General features: G+C 35.9%; 1 protein-coding gene across 7 annotated transcripts in view; it reads left to right on the forward strand.

Annotated features, from left to right (window-relative positions):
* The window catches only part of RELCH (RAB11 binding and LisH domain, coiled-coil and HEAT repeat containing), a 112,920-nt gene that overhangs the window by 16,987 nt on the left and 83,889 nt on the right, over positions 1–12,044 (forward strand). For all 7 annotated transcript variants that reach the window (XR_006821021.1, XM_046024575.1, XM_046024572.1 and 4 more), the window contains exon 2: positions 7,015–7,104. Coding sequence is in view for 6 of the 7 variants with exons in the window: in XM_046024575.1 (XP_045880531.1) it covers positions 7,015–7,104 (90 nt within the window). In the remaining variant the exon portion in view is untranslated. The remainder of the gene's footprint in view (positions 1–7,014; positions 7,105–12,044) is intronic.

The raw sequence follows: 12,044 nt of genomic DNA on the forward strand, positions 1-12,044 counted from the left end.
AGTTGTATACTATCTCAGAAAGAGTAGAAAGCCGAGCTAGTTTTTACTGAGGAACCACCTTCCTTGAAAAGCTGGGTGTTCAACTGTAACCAGTTCTGCATTTTTAAATATAATATAGTTGAGATGTTTTTCTGTAAACTAATTTTCCCTTCTCTACTGTTTTACTTTTCTGCAGGGTATCTTTTGGCATACTATTTCTTTATCTGTTTTTTCACTGTTGTGTACTCCAAATCTACAACCGTACCTAGTACAGATTAGGTGCTCCATTAATGTTTAGTAAATGAATAAGTGATAAAAACCCTTAAAAAACATTAACACCGCCCTTGGTTTGGGGATCATATGAAAACAGGACTTAGGCCACATTGGACTCAGGCTCTTTAGCTGGCCGACTCCAGTTCTAATGCATTATTTCCCTTAACAAATAAAAAAAATTTTTTTTTTTTTTTTTTTAATTTGACAGACAGAAATCACAGGTAGGCAGAGAGGCAGCCAGAGAGAGAGGAAGGGAAGCAGGCTCCCCGCTGAGCAGAGAGCCAGATGCGGGCTCAATCCCAGGACCCTGGGACCATGACCTGAGCCGAAAGCAGAGGCTTTAACCCACTGAGCCACCCAGGTGTCCCAACAAATGAAAAATTTTAATTACAAAAAAACAGGGAAAGCAGTTTAATATTTTTCACAGTGTGTTCTGAGTAACATTATTTCCTTGTGATAATAAATAGATATTACTCAAAAAAGGAATATGGTGGACAAATGATTTTGGGAAATGTTATCTTATTTTGCTTTAACTCAGGATTTCTATGGATCTTTGTTATATTGATGGGCACTATAAAACCTGAGCTATCACACACCCGCACAACTGTGTTTTTTTTTCTTTCTTTTCTTAAAACTCTTCTTAGGAACGTCTTAAGGCACAAGGACCTTTGTGAAAATTATTTAGGGAACTGCTTAAGTTTATCTTGCCTTCATTTTGGAAGGATATTTTTGTTGAATACAGAATTTGAATTACATTTTTTCTCATTGCACTCCAACGCTGTTGTGCCTTTTTTAAAGTATAAATTTTACATAGACAGAATTTAAGTATCTTAAAATTCACCCATTTAGAGTGTATCGTTCAGTTGTTTTTAGTGTATTTATCAACTTGTGCAACTATCACCTAATCTAATTTTAGATCATCTTCATCAACCCGAAAAGAAATTTCTCACCCATTGTCACACATTCTATTTGCCCTCACCCTCCCGCCCTAGGAAATTATTTAATCTACTTTCTGCTGCCATAGATTTGCCTATTTTGTACATTTCTTACATATAAAATGTGGCTCTTTTGTGACTGACTTCTTTCACTTAGCATATATTCAAGCTTCATCATGTTGTATCATGTATCAGTATTTCAGTCCTTTTTATTGGGAAATAACATTCAATTTTATGGATGTATATACTACGTTTTATTTCTCCGTTCATCCATTAACAAGCATTTTGTTGTTTCTACTTTTTTGCCATTGTATAATGCTGCTATAAATGATCATGTACAAGATTTTGTGTGAACATATGTTTTCATTTGTTTTGGATGGAAGAGGAATTGCTTGGGTCATATGATAACTCAAATGTTTAGCCTTCTAAAGAATTGCCAACTGCTTTCCAAAGTAGCTGTACCATTTTACGTTCCCACCAGCAATATACAAGATTTTCCAATTTCTGTGCATTTTTTTTTTTTAAAGATTCTATTTATTTATTTGACAGAGAGAGAGATCACAAGTAGGCAGAGAGGCAGGCAGAGAGAGCGGAGGAAGCAGACTCCCTGCTGAGCAGAGAGCCGGATGCGGGGCTTGATCCCAGGACCCTGAGATCATGACCCGAGCCGAAGGCAGTGGCTTAACCCACTGAGCCACCCAGGCGCCCCCCAATTTCTGTGCATCTTGGCCAACACTTGAAAAGTAAGTGTAATTCATAAAGTAGGTATAATACCCCAAATTCACCATTTTAAAGTATACAGTTAAATAGTTTTAGTGTATATTTACAAAATTGTGCAATCATTATTATTCTGTATTCCAGAACATTTTCTTCACCCTGAAAGAAATCCTGTACGCATTAGTAGTCACTGCTCACTCGTCACTGCTCACTCTTCTGTGTCAACAGCGCCTGGCAAACCACTAATCTATTTTGTGTTTTATGGATTTGCCTATTCTAGACATTTTATGTGAGTGAAATCATACAATGTATGACCTTATGGGTCTGACTTCTTTCACTTAGGATGTTTTCAGGGTTTATATATGTTGTTGCATGTGTGAATAATACTCCATTGTATAGTTATACCACATTTTATTTATTCATTCATTAGTTGATGGACATTTGATTCCTTTGTGTTTTGTTGCCATTGTGAATAATGTTGTGAATGAATATCCATGAACAAGTTTTTATATGAATATAGGTTTCCAGTCTCTTGGGTATATACCGAGGGTATATACTATATGGGAATTCTATGTTTAACTTGTGAGGAACTGCCAAACTTTTCCTAAGGACTTGAGCCATTTTACATTCCAACCAAGAAAATATATAGGTTCTGCTTTTTCCACATCCTCTGAAACACTTGTTATATCTGTCTTTTTGATTATAGCCATCTAGTGGGTTTGAAGTGGTAACTCATTGTGGTTTGGTTTTCGTTTCCCTAATGACTAATGATGTTGAGTATCCGTCAGTGTACTTATTAGCCATTTATGTATCTTCTTGGGAAAAATGGCTATTTAAATCTTTTGCCCATTTTGAAGTTGTGCTCTTTTTTTTATTAAATTAGAAGAGTGCTTTATATTTTTAAATTTAAGTCCTTTACCAGGTGCTTAATTTGCAAGTATTTCCTCACATTTTGTGGTTTGTTTTCACTTTCTAAATGGTATTTCTTTTTTAATTCCAGTATAGTTAACATGAAGTGTTCTATTAGTGTCAGGTGTACAATATAGTGATTCAGTACTTCCTTATATTACTCACTGCTCAGCAAGATAAGTATACACTTAATCCCTTTCACCTATTTCATTTATCCCACCGCCTACCTCCCCTCTGGTAACTGTCTGGTGTCTGTAATGAAAGAGTTTTTTGGTTTGTCTCTCTCTCTTTTTTTTTTCTTTGTTCATTTGTTTCTTAAATTCCACATGTGAGTGAAATCATATGGTATTTGTCTTTCTCTGACTGACTTATTTCATTTAACATTATAGTCTCTAGATCTGTCCATGTTGTTGCAAATGGCAAGATTTCATTCTTTATGGTTGAATAATATTCCGTCGTACGTATGTGTGTATATATGATTATATATGTGATATACTTCTATCTATATGGCATATATAGCTACATATCACCTCTTTATCCATTGAAGCACAAATGTTTTTCATTTTGATGAAATCCAGTTTATCAGTTCATTTGTTTATCACTTGTATTAGTTTCCTATGGTTACCAAAAAAGAAGAAAACAAATGTGGTATCTTAGAACAACACAAATTTATTATTTCTTTTTTTTTTTTTTTTAAGATTTTATTTATTTATTTGACAGAGAGAGAGATCACAAGTAGGTAGAGAGGGAGGCAGAGAGAGAGGAGGAAGCAGGCTCGCTGCGGAGCAGAGAACCTGATGCGGGGCTCGATCCCAGGACCCTGAGATCATGACCTGAGCCGAAGGCAGCGGCTTAATCCACTGAGCCACCCAGGCGCCCCAAATTTATTATTTCTATTATCTATTATCTCGCAGTTCTATAGTTCAGAAATCCAAAATGAGTTTTGTGATAGCCTAAATGGGCTGAAATTAAAGTGTTGGCAAGCCTCTTTTTTCAGGAGGTTCTAGGGGTGCTTGGGTGGTTCAGTGGGTGAAAGCCTCTGCCTTCAGCTCAGGCAGGTCATGATCCCAGGGTTCTGGGATCTAGCCCCACATCAGGGTCTCTGCTCGGCGGGGAGCCTGCTTCTCCCTCTCTCTGCCTCCCTCTCTGCCTACTTGTGATCTCTCTCTGTCAAATAGATGAATAAAATCTTAAAAAATAAATAAAATCGCTTCTAGAGGCTGCCTATATTCCTTGGCTTATGGACTTTTTCCACTCTTAAAGACCTTTGCTATTACCTTGGCCCAACCTGAATAATCCAAGATAATCTCTTTATTTTAAGATCAGCTGATTAGCAATCTTAGGTCCATCTATGTAGGATAACACATTCACAGATAATAAGAGATTAGAATTTTTCTGCCTATCACCTTGCTTATGTTTTTGTGTTATATCTGAGAAATCATTGCCAAAGACAAGGCCACAAAGATTTCCCTCCACATTTCCTACTAAAAGTTTTATAGCGTTCACTATTATATTTAGGTCTGTGATCCATTTTTTGTTTTCGCTTATGGTATACAATAATGATCCACTTGCCTTCTTTGGCATGTGGATATCTGCTTATCTCAATACCATTTGTCAAAAAATGCTGTAAGTCTAAAATCAAGAAGTATGATCCTTCTATCCTTATTCTACTTTCAAGATTACTTTGGCTTTGGGAAAGCCAAAAGAGTCTTTCTCAGTCAGAAGAGCATGTGGCTCTTAGTAGTGGGGTCATGAGTTCAAGCCCCACATGGGACGTAGAGATTACTTAAATAAATAAACTTTAAAAAATTGACTTTTCTGAGACTTTTTCATGTCCATGTTTTAGGATCAGTTTCTCAATATTTGCAAAGAAGTGGGGAAAAGTCAGCAGAGTTTTTTGTTTGTTTGTTTGTTTTTAATAGGGATTGCAGGGTTTCCATTGAATCTGTATTGTGGACTTTTATTGTCTTAGCATGGATATTCTCATCTATAAGCTTGGGGGTGTCTTTCTTTCTTTTTTTTTTTAAGATACTATTTATTTATTTGACAGAGAGAAAGATCACAAGTAGGCAGAGAGGTAGGCAGAAGTGGGAGGGGAAGTAGGCTCTCTGCTCAGCAGAGAGCCCGATGGGAGGCTTGATTCCAGGACCCTGAGATAATGACCTGAGGTTTTAACCCACTGAGCCACCCAGGCGCCCCATGGGGGTGTCTTTCTTAAGTATTTTATTCTTTGGGTGTTGTTAGAAATCAAATTTTTTTTAAAAAATTTGCCTTAGGGTTGTCCATTGCTAGTGTATAAAAATTTGAATTTTGTGGTTGATCTTGTGTTCTGCAGCTTTTTTTTAAAAAAAGATTTTGTTTATTTATTTGGTAGAGATCACAAGTAGGCGGAGAGGCAGGCAGAGGGGGAAGCAGGCTCCCTGCTGAGCAGAGAGCCCGATACCCGGCTTGATCCCAGGACCCTGGGATCATGACCTGAGCCGAAGGCAGAGGCTTTAACCCACTTGAACAGCCCAGGCACCCCCGTGTTCTGCAGCTTTGATAAACTTATTTCTTAGGTCTGTTTATCTTTTAGTAGATTCCTTAGTTTTTTTATATTTAAAATAGAAATAGTTTTACTTCTTTCATTCCAATCTGGATGCCTTTTGTTTCATGAAGTTTTTATGAGAAATCACCAGTCATTCAAATTACTGTCCCCCATATGTAAAATATCGTTTTTCTCTAGCTGCTTTTAATATTTTCTTTTCATTTTTGATCTTCAGCAATTTGATTACGTGCCTAAATTTCTGTTCTCTTTATCTTTATTGGTGTTCTTTGAGCCTCTTGAATTTGTATCTGTCTCTTGTCTTACCTATTGTTGACTCCAATTTCACATATGTCGGATCATTTGCTATTGTTCTGTTGGTTCATGAGGCTCTTTTAATTTTTTTTTTCAATCTTTTTTTCTCTCTGTTCTTGAGTTACGATAATTTCTATTAATCTGTCTGGAAAGTCACTGACTCCTTCCTCAGTTACTTCCATTTCGTTTTTAAACTGTTTTGAGAATTTTAAATTTCAGATAACTTTCTCTTTTAGTTTCCGTTAGTATTTTTGTAGTCTATTTTTATACAAGGATTTTCTTCTTTCATTGTGTGCATATATTCCTTTATTGAGCATAGTTTTAGTAGTTATTTTATTTTATTTTGTTTTTAAAGATTTTATTTATTTCACAGAGAGAGGGAGGGAGGAAGAGAGAGAGAGAGCAAGCAGAGAGAGCAGGAGAGGAAGAAGGAGGCTCTCTATCAATCAGGGAGCCAGACATAGGACTAGATCCCAGGACCGGAGGATCATAACCCAAGCTGAAGGCAGATGCTTAACTACTGAGTCACCCAGGCACCCCTTAGTATTTATTTTAAAATCTTAGTTTACTAAGCACAATTTTAGTAGTTATTTTATTTATTTTGTTATTTATTTATTTTTAAAGATTTTATTTATTTATTTGACAGAGAGAGAGAGAGCATAAGTAGGCAGAGAGGCAGGCAGAGAGAGGGAGAACCAGGCTCCCTGCTGAGCAGAGAGCCTGATTCAGGGCTCGATCCCAGGACCCTGAGATCATGACCTGGGCCGAAGGCAGATGCTTAACCCATTGAGACACCCAGGTGCCCCTAGTAGTTATTTTAAGAACTTCTGCTAATTCCAACATCTAAATTATCTTCGAGTTAGTCCCTATTGATTGTGTTTAGTCTTGACACTGAGTCGCATTTTATTGGTTCTTGTGTATCAAGTAGTTTGAACTGTATGGTGGACAAATACGTGTTATGCTGTGGAGATGGGATTCTGTTCTATTTTTTCGAACAGTGTTGTGTTTTTTCATAAATTTTTTCTTGAATTCAGTCTGCAAACTCTCATACGATAGCTCAAATTTCATTTCAGGTTGATTTTGTTTGTTTGTTTATTTGTTTGGGGTTTTTCATCTTTAGCTGGACTGGTTTCAGTCTACCCTGTGTGTGCATTGTTCAGGAGTTAGCCAGAGATTTAGGCAGAGAAACTTGAGTTGTTTTAAAGTAACTTAGTTGATGTGAGCATTTTTATCTTAGTTTATTGTTTTAGTAGAATTTAGAATCATAGTTTTATAAGCTGAGAATAGTCATAGGTAAATGATTTCTAATGTTTTATCTTGACAATTAAAAGTAAGTTTCTGTTATTTTTCTCATTATTACAGATCGAGCTGGAAGCATCAGTACTCTTGATTCTTTAGACTTTGCAAGATACTCAGATGACGGTAACAGGGAAACAGATGAGAGAGTGGCAGGTGAGTAACATTGTAAAGACAGATTTGGATTCTTTGACATTCAAGAAATAATAAAGTGACTTGAGGAATTTCTTCCTTCTACGATTTGGTATGTGAATATAATTATGTAGTTATTACACAAAATTATGTTACCAGTTTATTGGCTACAGGGAACATCTGAACCCTCAACTTCCTCTTATAGTTGTGCTGTGAGCTTCTGGTTATGCATACCTAAAATTTGTGAGTTCTGCTTGTGACCAACAGCTTACAACCATGTAGTTCTCTAACTGGTGTAAAGCACATTTAAATTAGCTATAGTTCAGTACAAAGTTAGTTGGACCTTGTCCTCCTCACTCCTTTGATCTTCCAAACCAGGGCTGATATTTAGGTGTTGTATATCAACACAACTCTACTGATTGTAAAAATGGGTTGAAATACTTCTATGCTGGCTGGTGAATAAAGCTTTGTCTTGAGATCTCTGGGTGCTCCCTAGCCATTACAGCGTCTCTCTAAAAATTTCCCTTAACTTTCCTGTAAGCCAAAAATAAAGAGTTAATGCTTGGTATAGCAGGGGCCTCCAGGACCTTGTTTATTCCAATAAGAAGAGCGACAATCTTTCTAAATGCTTAGTTACTCATACCAATCTCCTTCTCTCCTCGCCTTTCTACCTTCCCACCTGCTCTGCCTAATCTAATGAAGTCAGGTAGATTCTGGTCGGAGTACACTCTGGAAATTATCAGGGTAGCAGCCCTGGCTCTTTTGTGTCAAATGTTTGGTACCTGTCAGGTGCTTCAAAGCTGTGGCTATCTGTCATTGAAGACATTCTTGAGTGCTTTGCAGGAATTGTAGTTTTCATAGGATATTGGCTCTTAGATGGGGAAAGGAGACAGATATCAGTTAGGTAGTTTGATCTCCACCAGAATGGTGGCACTCCTGGAGGAGGAGGGACACCACATGGGACGGAGGGGACCCATGGGGGCAATATGATTATCAGGAAGTACCCATAATGTGGATTACTTTCTTGACCATGAATTTTTCTAACATTTACTGGAACAAGTTTGTTACAGTCTACCAAATGTTTTCCTGTCGTGGTCATTATGAATAAAAGTGAGTACTAATTTTTATGCAGCACTTGCTCTGTTCTAATCACCGTTCTAAATGTGTATTAACTCATTGACTTACAGAGTTGTGATCATTCTCTCCACCCCAGGAGACTGAAACACTCAGAAGGATTATTTAAGGCTTTAGTGGCAAGGCTAGAATTCAGATTCAAATTCAGGTAGCCCAGCAGCAGAGTCCGCAACTGACCATGCCATATAGTATGTCATAGCAGGAAGGGCGAGGTTAACCTGGTTAAGAATGACATTTCAATATATGACTTTCACTCATTGCCCAAGAATAGAAATATTAGAATAATTTTAAATCTCAGTTGGGTGCTTGCTTCGGCAGCACATATAATAAATCTCGGGTGGTATTGTATTAGTTAGGAAAAAAATAATCTGTTTCAGCAGAAGAGAGGATTCAGTAGTGTAAATAGTAGTGGTGTCAGTTGAACGGGAAATCATTGGAAGAGTTTAATGTGGCTCCCAATATTAAATCATGATTTAGTCAGAAACATTATTTATTGACTTGTATCAAAACAGTAAATCACACCAGTTTTATCTAAAAATTAACACATCAAATGGAAATTATTTGTATAACTTTAGGACTAATTTATCCTACTTATTTTATCCTTTGTTAAGTCACATTATGTTACATAATTATGTCGTATATGTTAGATATTAGATTTTTATGTTATATGTTAAATATTAAATACATGGTAGTTTGTTAGACTAACCAAATATATCTGGTTTTGTATATTTGTGTTACTGTTCAAATGGTTATATAATTAGCAAGTAAGTTCTAACCAAAAATAGATCACATAATTCTTTTTTCCTTTAATTTCCACTTGAAAACTTAATTTTAAGATTTAGTCAGATTTAAGAGGTTCATTATTCTTGTTACTTAGGTGTTTTAGTGTTTCTAATTAGGGGAAACATTGATGTAAATGCAAAATGTTATAACCAAGCATAACTAAGAATGAAATGTTATAAATACATGGTGGTTTTAACCTTGTATTTGTAATCTAAAGCTTATACTCTGTCTCTAGGTTTGGGGAGCTAAAGAAATTTTTTATCATTATATAGTGCTAATATATAAATAAACCTTTTATCTTAATTGGAAAAGGGAAGGAAAACATACGTTACTATAAGAGAATTACTTTCAGACTTACAGCGTTCTTTATGATAAGCTGTAATTGAATCAAACGTGTGATATGTGAGTGAAACTTTATGAAAAAGTTTTAATTCACAATTCCCATTTCTAAAAAGATTTGTGGCACTTCACTAACCTTTGGTAGTAACTTAAAAGCTCATCTAAAGAACCGTTAATCCAGAAAAGATCCTGTCATCTGTGATTGGATCACATGTAAACCTCACTAGGAAAGAACAGAAATTTCTTTTTTTTTAAATTATTATTATTTTTATTAACATATATTATTTGCCCCAGGGGTACAGGTCTGTAAATCATCAGGCTTACACACTTCATAGTACTTACCGTATCACATTCCCTCCCCAATGTCCATAACCCAGCCACCCTATAGAAATTTCTTTACCAAATCATTCTTTACCTGTCTTTGGCAGAGGGAGATTATAGATAACACAGATATTGATTGAGTCCATTGTCCCACCATGTAAATGTAGGGTCTGCTTCAGCCTTTATCCAGGGGCTGCTGTTTATGATACTATGTGTTTTTTTTTTTCAGCATCCTTCTTACCATCTTTTTCCTAAATTAAAAATCAGGTTCTTTTATCAAGTCTACATAGGTTTTCCTTCAAAGAGGAAGACATCTCTAAATGAACTAATGTTTATTGAGCATCTGCTCTGTGTCAGGTACTATGGTGGGGTGGTTTGTATACAATACTTTTTTATTCTTGTTAACAGTTCTGAAGAAAAGGTCATGATATCCTTATTTTATAGATCAGGACACTGAGGCTCACCGTGATTGACCAATTTGCCCAATAGCCTCCAAATGATAAGGGATTAGGATGTGGACACATAAGTTCTTATTCCAGAGTCCACAATATATCTTTTAGTACCAGACCATGGTTTCCACCCATCTGTACATTTCTGTGGGTGGATAGCCAAATTGTGTCTTACAAGACTATTTCAGCATAGCCATTTTCTTTTAAAAGAAGTAAATTTTTAAAAAGTTTTTCATTTTAAGTATTTTCTGTTTCTGAATTTAGAAGTGTATATTTTCACATAAAAATTATTTAAAAAGTGGTAGACACCAGACCAAACTGAGCTTAACCTAACTGAGCTTTCTGTATGTTATTAAAGAAATCTAGTGTCACTTTGTGTGTACAGTGCACCTCTTAAATTTTCAAGTTTTCTTAAAGATAGCAAGGGACATGCACATTCTAAATATTGGGATTGCCATTTGAAAATTTATTTTAGACATTCCGAGCATCTGCTATGTGTTAGATACTAGATATAGAAACATGAAATAAAGTTTCCACTCTCAAGGAATTTGTCCTGAAAAATATCTGTATCTGTAACATAAATAAATATTCAGTACTTTAGAAACGGTGGTAAGGGCCTTGTTAAGTTTGGGACCACCTATAACCCTGTCTCCGTTTCACATGATCTGTCTTTTAACATCAGAGTCTCTGAATATCCATTTACTCAACTAATATTTGTTGAGTGCTTAATGAATACTCAAGGTATTAAGCTGTTCTGTTAATATTAATGAACAAAATAGACATTTGAAACCTCTGTAAACCTTACATAATCTAGTAGACATTCTAAAATGACTTTCAGGTTTTTGCCTGGGAATAACCTGGCCTGTCCACTGATTTGAAAGCAGCATCAATAGTCCTCTCGTCTGTTAGCTATTGGCCTGCAATATACATATACAGATTTACCAGATTAAATAAACCTATTTGTTTCCTGATGTATTTCTCCCCTAGTACAGATATTTATACTTCCTATTAGTAGTACTTTTTGTTTTTCTTATTTTGAGCCTTACATAAGTCTTTATGATTTTAAATGAGGTAGATGCTCAAGCAAGGCTTTAAAGGTAACAAGCTTTTAATATGACTGAAGGGTGTTACAATTTATGTGATAAGTCATAAAGGTCTGAACTAGGAAAATTGCAGAGACAGTTGAGAGGAATGGTTTTTTAGGAGGGGGTTACTCAAGGGTTGGAATTAGTATGGCTTGGACATTTGATTAATGTGGACTGAGTAAGCACAAGGGATAAGTGAAGGGTAATTCCAGGTTTCCTGTTTGGGTATCTGCATTGATAGTGGTGCCATTAATGGAGAGAGGCTGCAGGCAGAGGAAGGAGAACAGATATGGGAGGAAGATGGTGAAATTCATATAGATAGATCAAATTCAAAACTTATGAGACATTCAGGTGGGCATGTCCTAGATATAATTAGGTAGGTCTGTATCTTCAGGAAAAGGTTTAACGATTTTTGAATCTTCAGCGTACTTGTCAAAGTTAAAACCATAAGACTGGATATCATCCCGTTGGGATATGTAGGGTAAGAAAAGGGCAAAGATGGCACTCTGAAAAACACCAGCTTTGAGATGAGTGATAGAGGAATCAGTAAGATTTGGGGAAGAGGATTTTTCCCCGGACTAAGATGAATATAGAAAACTAAATATCTGTAAACTACAAAGATTGCTTCTTGCTTCCATTCATTTATTTTTCACTATCTACTAAGAGGCCTAACAGTACTATTCCTTTCTGAAGTCTATAATAGGCAAGAATTCTCTAAACCCAGGAGGGGAGGTAATGGTACTCTCTTAGGATTGTTGTATCATTTTTAGGATAGATTTCTATTCTAACTCGAGATCTTAAAATAATTTTCCTATTTCTTAGAACCATTCCTGGGATTATAAAATAGATATTT

Source organism: Meles meles, chromosome 12, assembly GCF_922984935.1.
Source record: "Meles meles chromosome 12, mMelMel3.1 paternal haplotype, whole genome shotgun sequence".
Classification (NCBI taxonomy): domain Eukaryota; kingdom Metazoa; phylum Chordata; class Mammalia; order Carnivora; family Mustelidae; genus Meles; species Meles meles.